The 26,775-nt window shown below is 41.3% G+C and overlaps 1 protein-coding gene across 1 annotated transcript; it reads right to left on the bottom strand.

The window, feature by feature from the left end:
* Nucleotides 1-2,235: 2,235 nt before the first annotated feature.
* On the bottom strand, nt 2,236-26,775 carry sppl3 (signal peptide peptidase 3; the record flags this gene model as incomplete). The annotated part of the gene is made up of 11 exons (XM_080476572.1): nt 26,664-26,775; nt 13,414-13,491; nt 9,587-9,678; nt 9,277-9,396; nt 8,989-9,067; nt 7,756-7,868; nt 6,216-6,322; nt 5,328-5,491; nt 4,087-4,277; nt 3,762-3,871; nt 2,236-2,307 (listed from the first exon to the last, which is right to left on the bottom strand). Exons 1-11 carry the CDS (start codon nt 26,687-26,689, stop codon nt 2,236-2,238), a joined length of 1,152 nt encoding a protein of 383 aa, XP_080332698.1. The 5' UTR covers nt 26,690-26,775.

Below are 26,775 nucleotides of genomic sequence, written 5' to 3'. Positions count from 1 at the left end.
AGTAAAAAAAGACAAAAAAATTCTAATCAAATCCAAAAGCCAGCAAATTGAGTCATTCATACGTCTCTTCTTTCGTGCTCGCTCACACACACACACTTTCCCCCAGTACACATTGGATACTAACTGACGAGCACCGCAAAACAGTGGAGGTACAAAAAGTGCCGGGTACCGAGAGACGTCAGTGAAAGTAAAAATCTGTGGGTGAGCCGCAGTCCCCACGTTCCACTTGTGGATGGCGCGGCAGGATTGGAACTGCCCTCCTTTAGGTCCAAGCAGAATTTTATGTGGTTTGATCAGGCGCACGTGCACAAAATTAACGCACACTTGAACCATCCATTCAGAAAAGCCTTTCGCCTGCGACCCCACAGTAAATCCAACCACAGTACGTCTTCATCTCCAGGTTTCCTGGTTTATAGCTCACACAATAGTCAGGTCTCCATCAACCGAGGTCAAACTGACATTTATAAAGTTCAGATGTAATGTGTGGGGGTCCCCCCCGCCCCCCATTATCTGATAACGCTTTGACGGACTTAAAAAAAAAAAAAAGCTTTAAAGATTACTTTTAGTGTCAATATCGGATGTGCAAGGGATCATTTGAATACAAAAACCCAGCATGGTGTGGTTTCATGGTGCAAGCTTTAAAAACGATTTCAACATTCATTTATTAAGAAAAGGAAAAAAAAAAAAAAAACGTTTTTTTTTTTTTTTTTTTTTTTTTAACCTCTCCATTAGGACGATAAAAAAAAGAAACCTATATTGAGTTTTGTGTCAAATGTTCCAGGTTGGACAGACTGTTACCGCCACACCCAGTGTGAAAGCAAACCTGACTATTGTCACTGTTCTCACACATGATTTCAAATTAAAACCACACACACACACACACACACACACACACACACACACACACACACACACACACACACACACACACGAGCAGGAAACTATATTTGTCATCAACCAGCAACCGATGTCCCCCCCCCCCCCCAACTCCATTAAAAAAAAAAAAATAAAAATCATCAGTTCTGTCGCAGCAGCCACCCCCAAATCTCTGAAAACATCCTCGGATGCTCGTGACTTAAAGTGACGGGCAGCCAAAAAAACAATCCTTCCAGAATCTGGCTGTACGCTGGCATCAGTTTCCCACCCTGATCGACATGCTCCCGAAACACAAATACAAACTCAAGGTACTGCAAATACATGTGTACACATATATACAAATAGAAGTGACCCGTCCAGCGCAGGAGGGGACAGCTTAACAATTTATAATGCATCATTTCTGTATATGCCAAGAATAAAACTTTTCTAAATAAAATACATAGTTATCTGTGATGGTGGGGAATGAGGACAGCAGATGACCGGAGAGGAGGCGGCTGGCAGGGAGTGTCGGAAGAGCAGGAGCGCGAGGGAGAGGCTGCTGTGGAGGGTGGGGTGGGGTGGGGTGGGGGGGGTGGGGGGGGGGGGGGGGGGGGGACGAGACGGAGGGAATGGGGAAGATTCTTCTCCTCGACTGTGCCGCTGCTCCTGGGCACTGTCCTGTGCTGATGCAACGCTCCACCTCTCCTCAGTTTCTTTTAAATCGTTCCATAATAATAATATTAATAATAATGACCACGACAATGCTAAAAAAATATATATAAACCCCAGCCATGTCTCACATCCGCAAGTCCACAAAAAAGGTGGTGGGGTGGGGGTGGGGGTGGGGAGGCCTGGCCCTCGAGTTCATCTCAGACGAAGAGAGATGCAGAAGTAGTGAAAGAGAAAGAAGGAAAACGTGGAGAGAGAGAGAGATAGAGAGAAGAGAGAGAGAGGGAGAGAGAGAGAAGAGGCCTGACAAATGGGACGGGCCATGTGAGGGAAGTGTGGCAAATGAGACCAGCTAAACAAGAAGGAGGGGGGAGGAGGGGGTGAAAAAGAGGGGGAGGGAGGCAGAACAGAAAGGAAAAAAAAAAAAAGCACAAGGGCAGGATGTGCTGTGATGAAGAGGAAATAAACAGCAAAGAGGAAGCGGAGATGATCGGGGGGGGGGGGGTACCCAAGATAAGTCGTGTTGGGGCGTTGTCATCCACACACTGGTGTCCTTCTGAGGGTTTGTCACAGAAGATTTGGTGGAAAGCATGAACGAGTGATGACGACATGGCCTCACTGTGAGTGCGCCCTCTCTCTCTCCTTCCCTCTCGTGAAGGGAAAAAGATTTGCAGTCTTCCCCGCCGCACTGGTCCTTGATCCCAGGGTGCATCATACCTCCAGGAAGCGAGAGCTGCTGGTCTTGGTGTGGAAGGGCTCGGACCACATGCGCCGCAAATCCCCCTGTGAGACACAAACACTCCATCAGTCACGAGACAGGAGGCCCGGGAGAGAAGAGGCCGTCGGGTTTATCGTCAACCGCCATTGTTTCGAACATTTGATCGATTATTTATATGTTAGGGCACGGCTGCTTCATGGCACACAGGAATCTGGACTCTTTAAAAGCTCCTACAGACTGTGCAACTTTAACAATCTTACAAGTTCACAGGTCGCCACACCAGGCGATGAACTTTAGGCCACGACACGAAGTTTGCCGAGTGCAGATTGCAGGATGGGAACAAGCTGAATCGCCGCCTACGACGACGGGAGCTTCAAGTAAGTGCTCGTTAGCAGGGGCGGATCTAGAAAGACACTTATGAGGTGGCGAGAGAGCGGCAACATGAGGCAGAGGACTATTTAACGAATTTACTCGCACGTTCCAAGCAAATCCGTCTCTTACCATTCCAGCATTGTCCCGTGCTGCATTCGGACATTGGAGATTCGATCTCGTAAATATGAAATTGGCCATAATTTCTTGGAATTGCTTGTTACCTTCTGCCAGCATTTTACATTAGCATTCACCGTCATGGGTCTTCATATTCATATGCCGCAAACAAGCAGTTTGCAGCAGCTGTCACGATCACCCCAAATATCTGAATTTCATCACAGGTTGTCTTTGGTCGCAAGACTGTGACATGAGATGTCCTCAGGAATAACACATTGAGTTTCTCCTGTGAGACGCCCGCTGAGCTTCATCTGGTTCTGACCGATTCTTCCTATTATTTACATTTTGAATGTTGTCTCACCAGTATGAGCCAAATGATCCACATGTCCTCTTTGAACTTTTACAGAATACTCAAACAGCATGAGTACATTATGAATAACTGATTTATGACCATTACACTGACACATTTATAGTCTCCATCACAGTTTTAGCCTGAATCTCCACCCACCAATTAGACAGGAAAGGATCATTTTCTTCAGAAAATCACAAATATTTTACTTTTATTTCTTCCTCCTTTACCATCTTGCTTCAAACTTGTAGATTCATGCTCAGAAAGATTATTTGTAAAGTACTGTAAACATTTTAAAAGACACGTTTTGAGAAATCCCCCCCCCCCCCCCGAAACACAGAAACCTTTGGAGAGGAAACATGCAGTGTGACACGTTAACGTCATGAACTGTCAAAATCGATTGTGTTTTCAGAACCGACTACTTGCATTAGAAATGTTGCTTACTTATGAGTACATCAAGTCGAATTCTGTGTTGCAGTAATGATGAAATAAAAAGATAAATTGATCAGTCCCACTGTAACATTTAAACTTTACTTGTAATTGTCCCCCGCAAAAACTCTACACTTGTCCTTAACCTTATCTTTGTTTTTCTGCCGAGTTCAGCAAAAAAAAAAAAAAAAAAGACAACTAAACTTTTGTCTCTTGCAAACAAATGACCGATTCCGCCTCATCCGGTGTGCGCACCTTCAGGTAGGCCATAGTGAGCAGAGGCAGCAGGGTGAACGGCACCAGGTAGAGCAGTGCGGGCTGAGCAGCGCGGTGGATCCTGGACGCCACAGTCGCGGTCAGCAGACCTATACAAAGACATCCACATGATCAAAATGAAGGAAAAATAGAAAAACGCGATTTACATTTTCATCTATTCAAGCTTTTAATAGTTTATCTTGTATAATCCAGAAGCTCTATGTCTTTTGGAAAATACAAAAAGAAACCTTTAAAATCCACCGCCACCCACTGAAACAGTTAAACCAAGACTTCACATCCACCCGGCCGGCGATCGTTGGCTTACCCACAAAGTATCCGATGAGAGTGCAGTGGAAATAGGAGACGCGCTGCATGCGTCCGGACATGTTACCGGGCCCCGGGACCTCCCCATTTGCTTGCTTCTTATAATTATCGTAACGCAGGACGAAGCATAAGAGCAGCCCCGGCATCACGATGTCTCCTATTCCCAGCATGGAGAAGTGACTTCCTGTGGAGCTGAGGGGACACAACGAGCAGAACAACGATGAAACCCCAGAACTGGATTAGGTGGAAGGCTGTCAGAGCAGGGGCATCAGTTTCCATGCGAAGCATTTGTGTTTAATGGCTTCTTTCCTGAAAAAGGGGGGCTGAAGGTCGTATGCGAACATAAAAGTCGAACCAGTAAAACAGCAGCACTGCGGCGATAAAACGGAAAACCTGACGGGTGCCTCTCACACCTGCTTTTGTCTGGTTGATCCAGTTGCGTTTTGCTCTGAGCTTCGCTTTGCGGTTCGTTTTTGAGGGCACACGGCCCTGAGGTTTCAGGCTCGTATCCAGACGTTCACTGGTTTGAATCCCAGGGCGGGCACCGCGAGCAAAACCCTGAACTTAACTGTTAAAACATGTGATAATCAACCGCTGCTCAGAGCATGCGGTGTTCAGTAAAGCCTTCATACAAAGTGGCTTCAGTCCCTCTGGGAAACAGCGTCGTGTCAAAAACAAAAGCTCAGAATGGAAAATGAAGTGTGCAAAGAAAAAAAGAAAAAAAAAGAAAAAGGTTTTGACCAGCAGAGCGTACATGGGGAAACAGCAGTCTTGGCGCTCTCTGCCACTTACACAATATTGCACCCGAGTCTGCACTAACGAGTGTGAAAACACCCAGAAAACCTTCCGCTAAAGACGATGACAGTACAGAAAAAGAGTTTCGTAACAGGAAGTCTTACAACAATGATATAATGTCAACTTCAAATGTACGAGTCTCAAAAAGAAACTGCGTCGGACTGTGCTGCTGCTGCTCACAAAGTTCTAGTCAGTGTTTGTACGTGTTGCAGAACTACCCATGACCCGCTGTTACCAGGTACCAGGAGTAATCTGGTAAAAGAAACTAAATAATCTCAACCTTTCAAATTTCTGCGTAGAGCAACGTTTTGACTGTATTTTTTTTATTTTTTTTGCATTTATCCTTAAATACAGTCTTACTTTTAGCATTGATCAAGCAGAAGGGGGACACTAAATCTATCAGAAGCTTTTCCCCATGTTCAAAGCCACCATTATTGCCGGTGTTACCTTGGAAAGACCAGTTTGCCCGGTAAGGAGAGGCGGGGTACGTCGCGGCCCATCCCCGGCCCCAGGTGGAGCTTCCTGGACAGGACGTCTATGGGATTTTCAGCAGGCTGGGTGGCAACTTTAACCATCACATTACTATTGAAGATGTAGGCTGAGAAAAACACCTGAAGGGGCGAAAAAAACAAACCAAAACAAAGAACATGCAGTGTTGTCAGACTTCACATTTCACCGCAATGAGAAACTGACAGATTTCGTGAAAAAAAACAACAAAAAAAACAACATAAAGAAGACAAGAAAACTGTCTTGTTTACTTTTCGGAGCGAACTGAATGATATCCTGACATAACTTGTTTAGCATTCAGTCCAAATGACTGTTAATTCACTTCTCATTATATCAGTGGCTAATTGAGCGTTGTGCTCTCACTACACCAGCTCCAAAACCACAAAAGTGTATTTAGTGAAATAAGTGTTGTTGGTCTTTTATAATCTAACAGAGGACACAAACAGTTATCGGAGGGGGAATTAAAATGAAGGAGGGGATGTGCTTGCAGGCTGCCGGGGGAAGATAAGAGCTTAAATGCTTTTAATTTCTCAAAGGAAATAATCTTCATCTGAGGTCTGGCTAACGGAGACGGATCGGCCAGCTTCATTTCAGCCATTCAGCATCTAACATTTCACTGCAGTTGCTTCTCTTGTGAGTTTCTAAAGTTGAAACCTACTGCTGCTCAATTTAAAGACACAAAGATTGAATATAGAGTGCCGAATCATTATTACTTTGTGGAAACCGTAGAGCGAGACATTCTTGCGCGAGCGTGTCTTGTTAGCCACGTTTTTCTCGCTATTCGCCTGTGAAGCGAGTTTAAAGTTCGGGCTTGGGAGTGCTTCTTACCCAGAACACATCATAAATGAGCAGTCCTGACAGCAGCAGGCAGGACACCTTCAGACTGGGAAGCCGCACAAAGGCGATCATGGCGACACACAAACCCATGGCTAAAGCTGCAGGGAGAGAGAGAGAGAGAGAGAGAGAGAGAGAGAGAGAGAGAGAGAGAGAGAGAGAGAGAGAGAGAGAGAGAGAGAAAGCAACACGTTTGAGGAGGGATGAGCCGAAGCGGCAGCCCACTTCACAGACAATTATTTACTTCTTAAAAACATTTTAAAATAGAGATTTTCACCCAAATCAATGCCCTCATGAATGAAGCTGTTGTTGGTTCAATTGACCAACCTTTCAAACTATATTTGAGGAGCGCCTATTATGCGGGTCAATGCATCTCAGAGTGCTTCACAGAGAAAACCAAACAAATGAGGGAAACCAAAACGGTTAAGAAAAGACAAGAATGAGGGGGAAGAGAATGAAGCATTGAATGAAAGATAAAGTAAAGGTGATTATCAGAATGAAGTGTAATAAAAGCAAACTAAAAACACTTAATAATGCAAATAACAAGCAAATGTGAAAATAACAAAGACAACACTGATGTTCCAAAACAGATCACACTGAATGAGATAACATAAAAGGTTGGTAAGAGGAATAAAAGAAAATTTGCTAAATGTCAGCAAATTAAAATAAACAAGATAAATAAGTAGCTAAAAGATTTTATAGCAGTATTATAATAAATTAACTAAATATTGTTAAGCTTTCTAAGACCAAAATCATACTAAACACAGCACAATGAAATAACATCAGAAGAGGTTGTTAAAAGAACAAAACAATAAAATAGATATGAACATGAAAATAAGTTGCAACATTATGCTTTCATTCACACATAAGTTTTTTTTTTTAACTGTTTGAAGAAATTGCATTTTCATAATGGATGCAATCTTCCCATTACTCAAGAGGCCTGCTGGAAATGAATACTGAAGACTTTTCTCTGTGTTCTCTGTCTGTCATTACCTTTTTATGAATACCAGTCATCTTAAAGGTTTTAAACAAGAGCCGACGAACATGACCAAGTATTATCTTCCACTGCTGGTATTGCAGCGGGCTGCCGTGACAACCTGAAGATAATGCAAGTCTGTTCACCGAGTCGTTCCTGTATTTCCTCCTTCAGCAGGACGATAAAAACTGAATTTTGCATTAGTTCTTGCTCATATATAGCTTGAAATATATTCTACACTCGAGGCAAGTTAGCAGCAATAATAATAATAATTAAAAAAACATGTTTCTATTCAAGGTCGAAAAACTGTCTACTTTTCATACATTAAGAAAACATCCTTCCCTGGAGTTTAATCTCATCCTTGCTGCATACTTCCACGGTATGATCCCTGCACCACCTTTCACTTCACAGAAACACGTCTTATCTGTCCTTTTTCCCCCATAAACCTTGAAGCAATTTATGTATGCAATTGTATAGAACTTAAGAAATATAGAAGAAATATAGAAAAATGCTGCGAAAGCAGTGATATTAGATTGGAGTCGTGCCGGAGAAACGCACCGTCCATCAGAAGCCAGTGTCCGGTCAGCACCCAGATGAGCACCAACATGACGGAGAGGGAGAAGGAGAGGAGCTCGGCCAGAGTGAAGCGCCCACAGCAGCCGAACGAAATCCTAAAACAAAGGGACACGACGTGCAGACGATACACATTAAAATCACATCAGAAATCCATCGCCGGCTGATGTGTTTCATCGCTCAAAGTGAAAAATGGGTTACATTTAGGTGGCGAAGTGGCGAGAATAACAACCTGTGAAATTAAAACACCATTTGATTGTTTGATCAGACCTAGCTCGAGTAGTTTTCAATCAAGCAGCGTTTGTCTTCTTGTTCCTGTGGGGGGTCTGTTTGTGCGAATAGTGCCTCTCATAGTAGAGTGACACACACACACACACACACACACACACGCACACCTGGATTAGTTTAAGTAAGCATCGTTTTCAGGATTTAAGACACAGTGCCCACAACACATGAATGGCAAACATGCAAACTACAGCTTGAATACTTTTTTTGTTTTATTAGTAGTACCTAGATACCACAAGAAGGCAACAAAGTAATTTTAGTAGGAGGTGGAGCCATTATTGGCTCTATAAAGCAGATTTACTGGGACTGGATAGGAGGGTGTGCACGCTGAGAGGATGTGACTGGTGATTCTGTGTATTCTGCTTTACTTCAGACTGGAACGCTCGGGACCTTTGAACCACAAGGCTTTTGAGTAAACCTTTAAATTTTGTAATCAATAAGACAATAAAAGAGTGGTTGTATAAAATACAAACTGTCATTAACTCCTCAAGATAACGTTGATGTTTCTCCGTTACGCAATAAAGCATGTTTGTTGGTTAAAAGTCTCCTCAGCAAGATACTGCATGTTCCCCCGTGTAGGTTTTCCCCAGCGTCTCTGACTTGATTGTGGATGTGTGGAAGTAGTTGTGTTTATCTCCATGTCATTGCATGGCATAAAGATATACATTTCATACTTCATTCCATCCTCCAAAAACAGGCTTGAGTGTCATTTAAATGACTATCGGTGTGAGTGCGTGTATCTCAGTGTCAGCCCTACCCTTCACCCAAAGTCAGCTGGGACAGACTCGAGCCCCTCTGTGTTCTGAATGATTGATGGATGAGTGAATGGTTGAATGGTTGCTGTGCTATCCGACTGAATGTAAAATGACAAAATGGGAAGGTATGATGCAGTTTAAACAATATTCATAGAAAGAATCAGCGGTATCTCCTTACTTGTTCTGTGGCGAGCACGGCCTGGTCAGATACTGGCACATTGGCAACAAGAGGAATGCAAATGCAATTGTTGCAAGGACTGAGGAAAGGAACAAAGCACAGCAGTGAGACCCTGAAGCCTAATACACCGCGTCTGTTAGTTCCTGTTGTTTCTGTCACTTCAATTGGGCAAATAATGACGTTCAGTTTCAATAATTAACCCTGCAAAGAAGTCATCTCCAGTGATCCACAAGTGAACAGAAATGTGAACGCCATATAGGTAATTGCGATGCTGCGCGCTGTATTTACCTGCGGTGCAGATGGTGAAGACCACCTGTACCGAGTCAAAGAAGAAGAACATGACTAGCAGGGACACAGAGGCTCCTATGGGCAGAAAGAGGGCCTGTGTGGAGTCTATGGTCTGAATGCCTGAAAAACACACCAAATGGAAAGACGGTTCAGTCACAAGAGACAAGAATGGATACAAACATGTACGTATACGCGTAGAGATATATGATATAAACATAAAAGAAGGACTGCTCAAACTGCTTTGGTAATTGCGCTGAGGTCAAGACAACATTTGGACTTCCACTGTATAAGCCAAAGCTTCGCCACTTACTGTTGTTTGTGTTACTGTTATTGAAAGACCCTGTTGTTGAGGGGTTACCATCTTTATCCTTCTCCTGGTTCTCACAGTCCATGTTTAATGACCTGCAGGACAGAGGGGGGAAATTGAAGGCCACTGTGTCATATAGGCTTCATGAAGCATGTGCACTTGAGAAAAGTGAAAAACATTTACATCTCGCGTTAAATTGTGTTTTTGGTGATCAGACTGCACACAGCACTTTCAGCACATGTAAAAATAGACTGTAAATGCAACCAGGCCACATTAAGGATGGATGTGTTCCCCTGGGGGAGAAAATCACCACAAGGGGGCGCCTTTTGAAAAAGCCAAACTCTCAATTTAAAGGCAAGTTGCTTTACAAGTGCAAATTTCACAGATATGACCAAGGCTGCAGAGGTTATTGCAATATTAACCTGTGCAATATAGATATTACAGAAAATGTACAATTACCAGATTCAAAAATAACATTAAAAAAATGAGCAAGGTACAAAGACAAGCTCACAATCTACTTAAGTTGCAGATCATCATTATTGCAATACCAAGCAACATTATCGTGTATCCATGCATACCCACGCATACTCTGCAGCCCTAAATACAGCAGAGTTTATTATTTTTTTTACGGCTGAGAACCAGAGTGCATTTCCTTAGGATGTCATTCTTAAATGCAACTAATGCAAATAAAATGGAAATTTTCTCACTTGGTTTTATTACTGCAATCAATGCAAACACCGTAGTGTTCCTATCCAAATCAAACAGTCATGTTAGTTTTTATCCCAAGGCAAAGAAAAATGATTGGACGACTGAGTGGCTAAAACCAGGTCGTAAGTTAATGAGGTAATAGTGTTTTGTTTTATGTTTTTGTTAATATAAGCCAATGCACCGAAGACAATGACTCAGAATTGATCCTTTCAGCTTGTTGTGTTCGTATCCAAAAGTTGTCGATGCATGAACTAGGTAGTGTCATATGCGTCTGGAGAAGTGGTTAATGTTATAATTTACTTATTACTAACGTGAGGACAGGCGCACAAAGTTAGATATTATGCTGAGACATGCAAGACACAAATCTAGAGCAAAGTGCTGAAAAGTACCCAGTGCTTTTCATTTACTGCTGCTTTTTAGTTAAAGCGGGTGTGTTTAGTGTTTGGCTTCGCTGTAAGAATCTGGAAAATGAGAAACAGCGTCTACAGACTTTGCTGGAGGCGATCTGGGGGGGAGGGTCCAGAAAAAAATTAGGGTCTGATTAAAAGAAAGAATGCCATCGATGTGAAAAAAAAGACGTTATTAAGTAGGTCATTATTAGGACAAGAAGGGGATTTTGAAGGATCCACGCATCAGAAACAAAATATTAACCACCACAGCAGGTGACATTGTGTACTTTGGTTCATTTCAGGCCAGAGAGCTGGCGTGTCAAAAAGTTCTTCGCACAGCTTTATCGTAGTGAAGACGCAGGATCTCTACAGGCGGAGAAAGGCAAATCCTCCCAGCAAGCGGAGCAAAGTGAAAACATTCCTTCAAGGGAATGCGAGATGGCAATCTGTTTTATTTCTTGTCAGACTCAATACATGTCTGTGAATAATTAAGAAATGATTACATTTCTGAACCGCGCTGTGGATTATCTGCCCTTGAAATAGCTCCAGTGGACTTGGGCATTCCCAAATAAAGTAGCACCTGTTGTGAATTTGAGGAAAAGGGCCATTAATCTGAGCGTTCAGCATGCGCTCCTCACCAAGTTCACAAAGCAGGAAAAAGTGATAAAACCAGAACCAGAAGTTATAACCTACGATCTGCACAAAACTGTCCAGGAACTAATGCGAGCCAGTCAAGATGATCTTGATGCTAAAAGTTTTACATCGACTTAAAACACATTTCCTGAAAAGTTGAACAACTATCCTGGAGGAAAGGAGACGTCACCAACGCCAAGTGACTCTACACTGAAACCTGACGGGAAACGTCTCACTCAGATTATCCTGTGAAACATATATTACATTAACACCTTTGTAAAGACGATTTCTGAGATAAAAGAAAAAAAAATTTCAACTCAAGAGTTTTCACAAATGTCCAATACTAAAATATATTTTTCTTTCGAGACAGAAGAAGCCACACAGCAGGAAGACTTCAATTGGATTGATCTGATCAGTTTCAAATCATGACCACAATCTCATGAAGGCCATGAATTCTCCCTTACCCAGTTACTTCTTATGCATACAATGCTGTTTGGTTAACATTGTAATTACCTCTTTGTATGTGAGCGGCTGATAAGTCCGCTCACATGTTAATGCAGCCGACTGTCTATGAGACAGATGCCATATTCAGTTAGTAATTTTTGTCCAATAGCAGGTGGTTGAGCAAAACATAAAACATCTCTCATATGAGCTTTGTCTCTGAGACAAAGGTGTGATATTAAAACTCAAACGAAATGTGATCAATCAAAACAATTTACTGGGGGGAAAAAAAACCCCAATGTTATTCGACAGTTTTTTTTCCCACTTTAAACTTTGCTTTGACACATTTGCCTTCTTTTAGCCGTCTCTGCGGCACTCTTACCACAATCTGTTACGGCATCAAACTGATACACATCAGTGGTGATGGCTGCCATGTCATGTCACGTAAATATGCAGAGTTTTGCAATACAAAATGTTTTGTGAATAACAGAAGCACCTAAATGTTTGATCTTGAAGTCACTGTGCTTTGAAAATACTTCTTCTAAATAACGGTGCTCTTTCTCTTGCCTCTAATTTACACCGGCTGTAACTGGGATTTGTTGTTCTTAGTTTGTCCATCACACGTGCGTCTGCAGTTTGTGACCAGCAGCATTTCAGAAGTGGGACAGTGTGTCCACTCTTTGTGCTTTTGTACTTCTGAACTCTGCCTCTGGCCATCAGGTATGAATTAATGTTGCAGCAATGAAGTGAAACATGAAACGTCATCATACCGGATCAATTTATGCATTTTGTGTGGCAACTCCCTTTGTGGGTCAATCTTCTCTGTAAAGCTCAACATAGTTTCGGTGAATACTAAAGAGACGAATTTTCCATAGAGCTGAACACCTAGCCCCTCTCGGTGGAAATACGAGGCAATTCGCAGTCATTTTACACAATACCCGAGTGCTGCGGTCAATGTGAATTAGGCATGATTTAAAAGTAAAAATAAGCACTGTTGAATTCACACTGAAATACAACACTGTTATTTTGTCTACTCGTACATAAGTAGAAAAGTTACTGCCTCAAATCATAGTCCATGAGTCAAAAGTTTCAGACGGAGGTGTAACTATAAAGTTACACTATCCGAGCAGTTTTAACAACTGAAAATGACATTGTTATTGTTTAAACCATCAACAAAATGCAGCAAATTTTTTTCCGAAAATGTGGTCGAAATAAAGCCATTGGGGTTAGCCACAAGTTCCCATTTGACCAAGACTGTCCTTGGTTCCACCATCACAACAATCACTAAGCTTTCTCCTTACACCTTTTGAGTAGTGTGAATGTTGATACTGCCGTGTCATTAAATCTGGTTAGATCTACTCGCACATAATTGGGAGGAAGTTTGGGTTCAACGTCTTGCCTTCGGAGCTGCCTGACCACAATTCGATACAAGGTGAGTCTGGGATCGAACCAGCTGAGCCACAGCCATACATGGGCACTGGGCATGAGTAAATAAAATATACACAACTAAATAAAATATATTCATCCGACTTCCTGGAGCCTTCAAATAAGGCTGCTTCAAAAAAATGAGCAAAGCTTCAAAGCAACATGCAGGCGTTCTTGTCAACTGTTAACATGCCCTGCAAGCCAGTGTCCACTATCTGGACTTCTCAGACTTACCTGAAGCTGCCATAGACGATGAGAAGGATGGAGATGAGGAAGGTGGACACCTGGCTGGAGTCGACTAAGGAGTACGCCCTAGAGAGGAAGGAGGAGAGAGAAGACTTGTATTACACAGCATAACACACTATATGATCGAACTGAAAGTAAAAGAAGCATAGAATCTCTCCATCTTTATTGGACAAGCAACCTCATTAGATAACTTCGGAAATTATTTTCATCTGGTGCAAGTGACTCAAAAGCCAGTGAGGTAACACTAGTTGTATTATCACAGGATTTAATAGTGTATCTACAATCTGTAACAGAATCTTCATCACACCTCTATCCCATTGAGAGGATTCTATAAATTGTGAAATGTGTAGACTTTGTCAGTTTCCAACACATTTTTGTTTGTCTAAAAGTTGATTGAAATATCACAAACTCCCATGGATTTCAGAAGTGCCCAGTAAAAGGTTCAAATACTATAAAAGAACAGTTTTTATAATAACTATCTTCTTGGGTACAAAACAAAATACAACTGTTACAAGTCAGAGTGTTTACTGCTACATAAAAGACATTTACTCTAAATAAATCTTGAACAGATGGGGTAAACTAGCTGCACAATAAACAATCATTTGGAAAGACGCAAACACTTCACATCCCACTCCACATAAATCTGCTGCTTTTACACTTTTGCTGAATCTAAAGCACATCTTAAGTTACATTAAAGCTTGTAAGCGGACTTCTAATGTGGTTACTGTCACTATTTACCGCAAACTTTAATGAATCAGTTCAGCTCAGCACCACTCTGCTGATCAAGTCAAAGTAAAAAAAAAAAAAAAGAAAACAAAAACACAACCACAAGTAGATTTGTTGTTTTGGTTGGGGTCCCATCTGATGACATGGGATTGAGAGGATACAGGATGAACCTGTCTTTAATCCCATTCACTTTAAGAAGTCAAATAAAAGAAAGAATACAAACTGCAAATATGACAAATAAGAAGGGCAGAAAACCCCACCCGTGAAACTGTTAAAATGAGGCCAATTGTGTAAATGTCCCTTTCTTTGGGAATAAAGGTGGTTTTCCTTCTGGATTCTACTCTATAATCTGTTCAGATGGAGGGTGCACACCCATACAGAAGCACAAACATGAGCGAGAAGTCAACCTCGACCATTTAGAGTTTTTATGCTGCAATTCTGAGGACAATATGAAAAACAGACGGGCACTAAACTGTCATTTGAGTGAGTTATTTTAGATATGGCGTGGCCACAACAGTCAGCACATAGTCAGAGTTTGTGGCCGTTTTTGACACATTTTCCACAAAAAAAAAAAAAAAAAAAAAAAAAAAGCATGGATCTTCCATCACTAAACTTTACAACCCAAACTGAAATGTTTGGTGGAAATCTCATACTTGGAGTTAAAGGAAAACTCACTAATCAGATTTAAACAAGGTAGTAATTAAATGAACTTTGTATGGAAGACACTTAAAAGGGCTCAATCTGGCCCGTGTGATGATATTAAAAAGTTGAAAAGTATTTTTAGGTGACGACGCACAGAAACAATGTAAAAACTGAATGCAAGCTGTATCGCTGCACAACGCTCTGAGGATGCATGATACATGAAATATTCAGTTCCCCCTGAGATTACTGGGCATAGTAATGCTGACAACAAAGCAGAAAAGAAAGAAGAGTGTTTGATAGTAAAATATGAATGACACTTCTTTAAATAAAAACACAACCTTTGGAGGGGAAGAAGTTATTGATTTTGGAAATGAATGTGAGCACAACATTCAATAAACTAAACTACATATCAAACAGGCGTATTAGTTGTCATACATGAGTGTTACATTGCATATTGACCGCAACATGCTCGGGAAAAATGGTAAACATCTGATTCTGCCCAATTTCATTTACACCAAACCCAAAATTTATATACAAACATTATTGTCTGAGAAAGCTGAAAAACAAACACGGGGAGATTTAAAGGTGATCAGAACATGTGAATGCAGATGTGTTGTTTCAATTACTATGCATATCAACTGAAAAGTCAATGTCCCACGTAAGGCTTAGACACAGGGCCACTTTTATAGTTCTTTAATAAGGCTGACCCCACCCCGCAAAACACAAGGGTTACAATTGCACCTGGAACAGCCCTGACATGCAGCTACAAGACAAGTCAGTTTCTCCCAATTGTGCTATTCACTGATCACACACTCTGCAAATCTATCAGGTTCAGCCACATATTTTCTGAACGCCATTTTTTTTAAAAGTGGTGTAAAGACCTCCTCGCCTCACAGGTCAGACAAGGACTGAAAAAAATGCTTTTATTATGAGAGATACTATAGGATCATGTCATCAATACTTTCAACCTATATTTTTCTGACAATGTCCAGATGAGCTTCTACAGGCTCGGCCTAACTATGACTGTTGGAGCTGGGAAAGGCATCAATGGAGGAGCTGTTAGTGCTGATTGACTCACGCTGGCGCTGCCTGATTGCGTTGATGTACTCGAATAACACCAATCAAATATACGTCGGCTGGTAAGTGTTCAATGGGGCGGACATGGCCACCTACTCAGTGAGATTGTTCCAAGTTATCCTTCGGGCTTGCTGAAAAGCTGCCTCTAGACCAACACAACCATCTGACCTATATATGCATAAAGCACACAGAGGATGTATTTTAGTTTTGGATAACGGAGAAGACAAAATAACACTGTGATCAAGGACAAAAGGCACAACCGCCTCTGCTCACGGTAGCCTTAAAAAATGATTACAAGTCAGTGAAGGTGGCTGGTATTTTATTTGTGGACAAAGACAGATTTACTGCACTGAGGATGCGTGTGGCTTCCAAACTGTGTTCATCCAGCTCCATTCTATCTTGTTAATCAGATAGTGTGCTGACAGTCTGATTTTGTTTTGGTTGCAGTCTAATCCCAACTTTTTATACACAAGTAATCCCGAGCCTTTCAGCGTTGAATAAACCCAGCGTTTTCCAGACAAATATGTAATCTGCCTTGTAGCTCGTGGACAGGGCGCTTTGTCTGAGCATCAAATTGTTCCCAAAATAATTATCTGGGACCTTGACATAGCCGTGACTTGACATGCAACTTTAACTATAATGCAGGCCTGTTACTGACACAAAGACGAGGCTGGCATTGTGACATGCCGGCCTTCGTTGGAGAGGTGCAGTCAGGCCTGTCTTTCTCCCATCAAACTCTGGCCAGAGAAGAAGAAAGCACTTGTTAGTTACAAGATCTAATATCTGTCCACCTCTGCAAGGATTCAGAGCTACATTTAGCCATTTTCACAGATAATTCTTACAAAAAGTTAAATATGTGGTTTATATCATGATGGACATTGTCGGTAACTGGAAATGCAATCTTTTTTACAGGTCATTACTGTGGGTTCCTGAATAAGACCCTCAACTCTCAACTATGTAAAAAGAGGAACTTGTAAAACTTGTGCTTAATAATAATAATAAGAATAATAAGAATAACTTAAAACAAATTTCAACACAATGTAATCTTTTTGTGTAAAGAGATGGGTCTTATAAACACTCAGGAAATACACCAACACTACATTAACAATGGTTAACAGTTATGATTTGATCGCCAAACAATACTGCAATTTAAGACAGGCAACAGACCTACATTAAAGGTCTCTGGTTCGTCTTAAAGTATGTGAACATACATTTCAGGTGTTAAGACTGAAGAATTTATTCTTTCCCAAAGTAACACTGGTGGTAAAACTGGTAAGACTGCTAAGCCTTAACTACATAATTAATGTATGGTTCACACAGACATGAGACCACGTGAGGTGAACTGCTCACACTTCAGTCTATTACAACATTCAGAGCAAAGAGGCATGTGTCTAGTAAAAAGAGAAAATAATCAAATAAAAAGGTTATTTCATTTGAAGTGGTCTAACAAGGTTCTAAAGTAGGTGCCATTTCTCATGGGTGAAATTATCAGGCACTGCAATTAAAATCTGTATTTCAGCTGGCATGCAGCGGGTGCTGTTTGAGTATTGCTGGGCTTTGCCAGTCTTCCTTCCAGTCCTGATAGAAGAGCTCAGCATGACAAGACCCAGCACATCAAATCTTTTTTCATTCTGGAGCCCCTCTGATACAGGAACTCACAGATTTCATTGTGATGCAGTGGGTATAAAAAAAATGAAGAAGAGCCAAATCATCGGCCTTTTTCATTCATTGAGTGAATGAGAAATAAATGGCTACAGGCTGTTGAGGTAACATGTAGTTCACTGTGGAATGAAGACACCGGGACAATGCTGCCTCATGAAGCTTTTACCTGGTCTTGTTTGTTCAACGCAGACTGCTGCCTAATGCTGACTGTGAAACACTCAGTCTGATTCATCTTCACACAAACTTCATATTACAATGGACTAAAGTCCACCTGAAACAAGATGTAGGTCATCATCAATTTCCAACAAAACAGGTGCCACAAAAATGACACCATATTCAGCTTTTTCTTTGCTTTTAACACACATAGGTTACATGTCTTAGCGGCAGTTTGGCTTCACACATGAAGTGGTGAGGAGACTGACCTTCTTTGATACACTGACGCTAATGATGTCACTGCTTCACTGTCAACACAGCTCGCAGCTCCACAGCTAGTTTAATCTACCACAGGCCTAATTCATATTCTAGTATCGAACTGGTTCGTCTGAAATCTGTGAACAGAAGCCTGTAGAACATGGGTGAGATAGATGAATGGAACATTTAAAAACAAAATACAATCCCGGACTGTTGAGGCCTGGATGGCAGCCCAAAGTGCCATAAGACGTCCTTGTTCACTGACAGACTAGGTTTTCAATAACACAATTCCAATACTGGCCTCCATCAAACCAGTTGCATGCCTGACCACTAAGGGCCATGTCACCAGGCCACAATCACGTGTTTTGCAATTCTTGCCACTTTAAACTGCAGATAATTAAGAATGAGTGTCCTCAAATAATATCTGTCTGTGGCACAAAGGCTGATCCATTTTTCAAAATTAAAACCATGATCGTTTAGCATGGGGTGTGATTTGCTGAGTAGGTGAAGGGGATATACCCCTTCCCCCCTCGTCTATGTATATCCCCTTCTGCTGAAATATTTTTACCGCAGGGGGTGATGAGGATAAAACTCATATCCTCTTGAGTGATTAAAGCTCGTTCGCGAGCAGACCAGACAAACATCCAGTGAAGGTCTTTTGTCCTTCACCCGAACCGCCACCACTGTGGGCCCTTGAGCAAGACCTTTAAATTCCAAATGCTTCCTGGAGAACTACCCACTGTGCTTTCAGGAAAAATCTCAATGTACTGGTGTGTATTTGACAAAGGAATTTCTTCTTTAGGACAGTAGCTTAAGGTTAAAGATGCAAGATTGTGACTGGTAGATTGCTGGACGGAATTCTTAGACCAGAAAGACATTTTGGTGGAAATAGTGAAAGCCACCGGTTGTCTCCACCCTCATCTCCACCCTGGGGAGCCTGGGGCAAAGCCCCAATACCTCTGAGCGCTCAGCACAGTTACTGACCCTTCACAATGGATTAATGCAGAGGATAAATCTCACTTGAATACTGTGCATATGTAATTAAAGAATTTCTTTAGTAAAGCAGGGCTGCCAAGTCTTGCACATTGATAGTGAAACTCACAACGCACATTTTGCCTCATGTTACGTAGTCATTCTTGCATTAATACAAGAAAAACTGTATTTTCAAAACCGCTCCGTTCAGAATAAATCAGATATGCCTTTACAAAGAGCTCTGACATAGTTTAAAACTTTTTTCTTCACCACTATTTTTTTCTGGAGCTTCAAAGAAGAAAACATCTCGACAAAACATCTACCGAGTTTACAAGAGCCACCGGGTGTAGGGCATGCCAATCAGGAGTTGACTTTCTCGCCTCTACTTCCTGAGCCAATCATGGACGTAATGGATTACATCCATCAAGAACAAAAACATTGGTAATGAGCCACAAAAAACCCCGAAAAAAAACAAAAAAAAAACTACTTGCACCACAGTACTGTTTACACCTTGTGTCATAGTTTCTTCTATTTGATTAAACACTGAAAAGAGACTAGACAAAAACAAGGAGAGAGTCACATAGAGCGCAAGATAAGTTTGCCATGTTAGAATTACATGGCCTGTGCCTCAGCTCAGAGTCACAAGGATGGCCTCCAGCACAATGTTTGATGACATTTTGGGAGGTGAGGAAGATCCACACCAGCTGCTGGTCACACCTATCAGAACTGAGATCAAGATTTAATCGTTCCGTTCATTTTTTTCTGAGCACATGAACACCACGAGTGGAATCCTCAGCTTGGAAATTTGAGATGGGTCAGACTGCTTTGTCCCTCCAAATTACAACTAATTGGGCATTTAAGTTGTGAAGGATAATCTTGGTGGTGCTTCTGCTCAGGGAAGAGACAACAGGTGCTTTAGTAATCTGCCAGTTAGGAAGAGGTCAATGTGCACAAGATGCTGTTGGACTGACTGCAAAGCACTGAGGACTCTTGAAATGTACAATGACTGCTTAAATGCTCGACACAATTGTCCATTCAGTACCAGTACAACATTTTTTAATGTTTATAAGACAGGGCTTTGAGTAGCACCAGCTGTTTATTAGGTCATGTGAATGATTAGTTGATTAGACAGTGTCTAAGAAAGCCAGGACTAAAGTGGACTGTACTGTAGATGGTCTTAATAATAGGATTTGGGGATTAGATCCTAATAACCAGGTTACATGACAGAGAATGCTTTTCTTCTTAAATTCATTGACACAAAGATATTTGTGGACAGTCGCAGTAATGACCTGCAACAACTGTCATTTGCTCACACAAGCATATTTGATTCACGTATTGGACAGAGGAGTTTAAAATGTACATCGGGGGGTACGTGTTAGCTTCAGCATGGACAGCAGCTAAAGTCTGACTGTAAGAGGAAACTGTAAATGGGCATTTTGAGGAATGAAGTAATTGAACTATGGCAAACAAAAGCTGTAGAATTGAAATAAAAAGTAAAAAAAATGCGAGCATTGTATTTGATGATCAATCCCTTTGTCCACAAATAGTGGAAAGGTACAGAGGACATAATAAATACAGTGAAACTAATTAAAACCTCAGCCATAAAGTAGAAGACCCAGAGTAAACACTGTTTTTGAAGCAACAGAAATAAGGATGCAGTGACGAGTTAACCAGAGATCGCCATTGGTGAATCATGAGGAACGAGATGGAAATGAAATAGCCATGTGCTGGGATAACGCTGGTAAAAGCATCGCATGGGGATCAATGTGTGTTACAGAGGATTAAATGAGTCAATCCTGACATGGAATTAGCTTTTTTATTATGCTGTCCTACTGACACGAAGACTTTGATGTGTGTTACGTAAATCATTTGCTTTTATGTAACATTTGCTGTCAACCAAAACAAAGCACCACCCTAAAACAGTCCTGCATGAGATGCTTCCAAAAACAACAAATATATTCGGGCAATCTGCATTGATATCTGCCAAAACAAATAACAGTAATATTAATATATCACAATATTTGTGACTGTGCAAGCAAGGCGATGGTGTGCAACTTTTATAGTCGCGTATAAAAGCATTCAGAGGATTCAATGCAGCCTGTGGATGACCAAGCAAAGTGTAAAAATTGTTTAAAAAAAAAAAAAAGAAAAACCCTAACCCGTTCTTAGTAAATTTAATAAAGGTGCCACTGTTTTATTAAGAACAGCAGTTCTTAAATAAAATGTGTAGTATGAAGGCTGCAGAAACTGTTAAGAAGTGCCAGGCCATTAATGTGAAGAGAAACCGTTGCATTGAGGTTTTCAGATGTTTTCACAAATTCGAACGGCCAGAAAAGGACAAATTTGAGTGATTTGTTGCAATGAAATGTAACAAATACTTTACTGCATTGAACAGATTAGAAGATTTCAAACCAGGAGACAAAATGGCAACTTGTTGAAACTTTTTCAGGTCTTATAAAAACACATCAAATTAAATATTTCTGCATTTATTCCTTTTTGGGGGAACACGTTTGGCGTTGCAGTTATTTTTAGATTAAGCTGTCAATTTTGGTCCGATCCACTCAAGATCAAATTGAATCACTATGTGGAAATATATGTATTTTTCTTTTCAGTCCAATGCAGAGTTTTCACATTCAGGCAATTTGTCAGAAATGAACAGATGAAGGTGTGTCACTGCCAGCCAATGACTGGCTTGAAATCGTGCCAAAACATACCAATTTGACATTGGAGATCAACATCAGAATAATTCATTAAGGGGTGAAAACCATTTAAGCAATTGATGAAGTAAAATTTGTATAATCTTGCTGATATTTGTGATAAATGTAATATTTGAAGCCTGCATTAACACAGCAGGGCAGATTTTTTTCACTCAGTTTGACAGATACGACATCCACAGCGTTCATACAGAAAAAAAGACAAAACAACAAAAAGGTAACTGTGGTTTAATTGACCCCGGCTGTGAAACTAGGTGATATTGTGGTTGTCCATGTGTCACAAAGATGAGGCATTTGTTGCCACAACTTGTTGCGCAAGCAAAAGTTGAACTCTTTTGCTTTGCCGCATGTGGAGCTAAACGCACTCTTTTCATGTCCGAACACAACGCAGGCGAACAATCATGAAGACACTCTCGAAATGTATGAGGATCTGTTATACTGAACCTCAGAGATCTCATGTTTTCGGCCTCGAGAAGGCATGGACAGTAGACCAGGTAAGATCAATACTATATCACTTGTCCCACTCTGTCACCTAAAAGAGCAATAGCACAACATCAGAGACTTTTACATTGTAATGCGACATCTCCCAAATAATGTATGGCTGGCAAAACCATTACATCTCCAAAATGTCTAAAGGCGAATCTGATTGATGATTAAAGTAGACAGTTTATCAATTATGCAACCTGTCCCTTTCACCACTCCTTGTACAACTGTTTAGAGACATTTCAGTTCAGAGATAAAAGGTTAATGCTTCCAAAACACATTCTCAATTAAGTAATCAAATGGAAGAGATTTTCACGGCCGGGTATTTCATTTTTTAATCACAAAGGTTGGGACATTTCAAAGTGAAGTTCTGGCTTCAGCTGAGCTGCAGATGGAAGGCCAAGTGACACATGATCATATTTGAACATCCACATCTTTTTTTCCTTCTCCTCCTCCCTATCAGGAAAGTCATGTTTTTCTCAAAACGACAGTAAATGTTAAGGGCACAGAGACGACTCAATGCCACATATTTGGTTATTACCACACACTTCGCAGTCAGCCAGTGGCTGTATCAGCACGTGCTGCAGCTATTCACCAAACTCTTAATTCCCTGTATTGCCTGTACTCACAGCAGCACCGAAAAAAAAAGAGGATGTGTCCCAAAAAAGGTACAGCCAATCACCTCTTGTGACATTTTCAAACTAGGAAATGGGCTATGAATACTTTCCAGAGCCTCACACTTACTGCAGAACACCACCACACTTTGTGTCCTTGTTTCAAACTACTATAACAACCAAAAAAACATTTGGGACTCCATGATAAATTGAAAGCTTTCCTCGATAATAGCGGTGGCGTTTTCATATCCGCCACTGCAAATTCAAATACGTCGCACCACAGTTAGAAAAAACAAAAGCTTCGCAACTGCAAAGTCTCGCGCTTACCTGTCTATGTGATCATCAGTTTTTCTGCTTCAGGAAGTCCGACTTACATGATCTCACAAAAAAAGAAAAGGTTGAAAAGTTCTATATAAAGTGTGCAGTCTGACAGCTGCAAAACTTAAAGTGAGGAAGAAAAACCAGAGAGCAGCCTCAACAGATGGTTCACACTGAAGATATCTGCACCTAACAAGACTGCAAACTTTTAACCGGGACATCTTCAGGATCAGACATTAAACAGGTAGTTCCTGCAGGGCTTACTTGTAAGCAATTTATACATGTTGCTTTACAGTAGCTATAAAACTAATGGTGCAAAACACAACAGGCAAATATTGCCCCACCAGATGTTTTTACACTCACTGTTATTAGAGGTCTGACTACAAATACTAAAAACATCTACTTTTTAAAGCTGTGGCTGCTTAAATATTACCTGTATAGAAATGCAATCAGGCTTTTTTAAAATACACAAAGAGCAGAGCAGGTTTTATGTACAATACATGTCACCGCTGCAAGTGTCTATTTGTGCTTTCAAGCGTAACGTTACACTTTTGAAGGTGTGATGCCGACTACAGCAGCATCTCCTGTTCAGCAGTGATAAAGGTGGGAGCAAAGAACAACAACAAAGACTCGTATTTGCAGACGCTGATGTGATCTGTGTGAGCAGAAAAACAAATCTGAAACTTATCCTTTTAAAATACAGAAAACAGAGCAGCTCAGACAGGTTGTGGTTTGCCAGCATTACAATAATGGTATGAACAGGAAACACCACTGTAAGATTGTCACATCAACAGGCGGTAACCCTTTAAATCACAATAACACATGAATTTGCACTTTACAACACAACGTAAGACATTAATGGAACCAGTCTGGTTACAACTATATTAGGAATCACTATATGGTCTTAAAGGACGAGTGTGAATTATCAGTCTGTTCACATTTAAATTAAATTTGCCATGGTTCTAAAAGTTATACTGCCTCACTTGTTCATTGATGCCAATAATGATCTAATCTGATTTATTTCTGGAGCGCAGCTTTGACAAAATCCTAATTTTGAAGACATGCTCCTGCTCGCTTAGCAGACAATTATTAAACTGTGAAAGGCATGTTTAGTACTGCTCCAATACTGGAAGTTACATGTTTCAAACCATTGTCAAGCTGCTTGAAGGCACAGTTCTCGAAGGCTTTAGATACCCATTTGATTGGTCATTGATAATCTGTCTATTCTGTCCTGACACGGGAAGCCACACGTTAACGGGGGTAAATGCCACACGATGGGAATCGATTGGATTGACCACATCTGGGGATGATGAGACTTGAGCGGTGATCAGCTCTCAGCCGGGTGTAAAGGCCATCTGTACAGTGAGATGACCCAGCAAAGCTGCGAGGCCAAACCAGATGCTCAGCCTGCTACGTTAATCAGACCAAGTAAACGCTACAACAAACAAAACGAAGCTTTTAAATCATCCCTCAATATTAGTGATAATAAAAACTATATAAATAGGTGTGGTGAAACCGAATGACCAAACTGCAGCATGAAATCTGCTCATTGAATTGATCCAACACAGGCAGAATAAATATCTAATGTATCTAGAGAAAGACACGTATAACTTTTCTATGGGATCTGCTGTGTTTTGGTTTAAAGCTTATCATTAAGACTTTTAATAGTTGTTATTGGCAACAAACTAAAAGTAGTCTCCATCTTCACTTTAAATTTATACGACACCACTGCCAATAAGGAAATCACTCCGTAAGTGTTTTCCATTAAAACTTCATTCCTCACATTTAGCATTTAAAAAAACTAGCCCCCTCCTCCTCCAAGCCAACATCATTCAAACTTCTATAAATAAAAAGTATGGAGGGGAAACACGCTAAACCCAGAAGATGGATTTTTCCATTCAAGCCTGTCAGTTTGTTTACTTTTAGAATCTGCTGCTGTTAGCGACATGCTGAATATCGACAGTACATCGAGATGTCATTAAACACAATTCTCTCCCCTGGCAAAATGCAAATACGATTAATTTTTTTTAAACTTTAAATAGCATTATGAATGAATGAGGTGATCAGTAAAGATGTTCACAATCTAGTTGTTATTTGGTCTTATTTAGAGAACATCAAAGCAGAAATGAAATTTGAAAATGATTGAGCTTCACTTCGCTTCTAATCTGATCACAAAGCATTGTGAATGTTTATATGATAATAACACAAAGCCACAATACTGGCAAAACAGTAGTAAAAATAGACTACGTTTACAGACATCTGAATGACAAGTTTTAGCTGAATGACCTAAAACATACAAGTCAAATAAATGACTGAAGGACTTTTTGGGGGGGGGGGGGGGGGGGGGGGGGGTAAATTAATTGAAAAAGGGATGAACAAAGTACACACCACATAAAGAAAAGGCCAGCTTCACAAGAATGACAAGAGTCATCACTGTGGAATGAAAATTATGCAAACAGTGACTTTTTCCATCATTTGCTGGTTTAGTAAGAGACAATGAAACCAGTTTCAGTTCGACTAGGGAAACACTACAGCAGTTGTTTCAATGAGGTGCTATTTTATACTGCAAGACACTGTGATTGGTTACTGTTTTAGCAGTATGAATGGACATGATTTCATTCTGTGGTACGTTTACTCTCTTTCTGGATCCTGGGTTTCAATCGGACTGGAACTGAAAAGAGTTTGAGAAGAAACAGAGTGGACCCCTGCCATTCAATGAACCTGATCTAATCTTAAAGACTCATTACGTTGGACTACTTACACCAAGATGCTGTTGCTCTCACAGTGAGCCCCCCCCAAGATGAGCCAAGCATAATTCATCCTGGAACAATTTGCCAGGCCTTAACTAGGTGGTCATTTTATTCACGTAGACAGCGCATTTCACTGACCACAGCATCTCTGAGCCTTTAACAAGCTCAATTCCCTCAAATGCCCCCCCCCCCCCCCCTTCTCCTGCTTTAAAGCGTGAACGCCTCACGAATCCAAATAAGCAACTTGTGATAAACCTGACGGTTTGTCGCCACACGGACGCCGGTAAATCGTGACATGCGATGGTGTTGAGCCGTCTACGGCTTGAACCTTTTGTTATTGTGAGCAGCGGGTCGACGACGAATGCTAACCAGCTAATCGGCTAATTCGCTGGCACGGCTAACGTCAACGAAGCCGCTTGACATTGTCATGCAATGCCGTTTTTTTCTTAATTTTTTTCTTTTACTGTGCAACAAGCGGCCATATCGTCGGGTGGAGAATAAGTGGACGCCCGATGTGCTTTTCCAGCGTAGTGTGGGGCAGCTAGCCGCTTTAGCATCGCCTCACAATAGCAGCGTTGGATTTGACCGAAGCATCAGCTGGTGCTACCGATTAGCCGCGGCTACAGCTAACCTGCGGCTAGGCTAAGCTGTTAGCAGTAAAATATGTGGATCTGCAGGATTCGTGCTCTGTAGTCGAGTATAAATGCACCCGAAACAATGAACACGGGGTCAGGGGCGCATTTGGGTGGATTGACAGGGATACAATTCATTGGTTTTGATGAGGAACTTGCAGCCCAGGCTGGGCAGTGAGCAGCAGGAGCTAACGTCTGGTAGCTCCTGCTGGTCGGCGGCGTTCTGTGCGCACTCACCAGGATGAGTAGCCCTGCTCCGCCATAGCGCCGAAAACAGTGGGCTCCGCGGCTGTGGCTAACACGGATTCAGGTCCCGGTGTTACAGCCCGCTGGGACCCGGGGAGAGCTT

The sequence above is a fragment of the Lipophrys pholis genome (assembly GCF_963383615.2).
Source record: "Lipophrys pholis genome assembly, chromosome: 12".
Lineage (NCBI taxonomy): Eukaryota > Metazoa > Chordata > Actinopteri > Blenniiformes > Blenniidae > Lipophrys > Lipophrys pholis.
The sequence above is the reverse complement of the archived record's forward strand: the minus strand, read 5'-3'. Positions and strand labels throughout refer to the sequence as shown.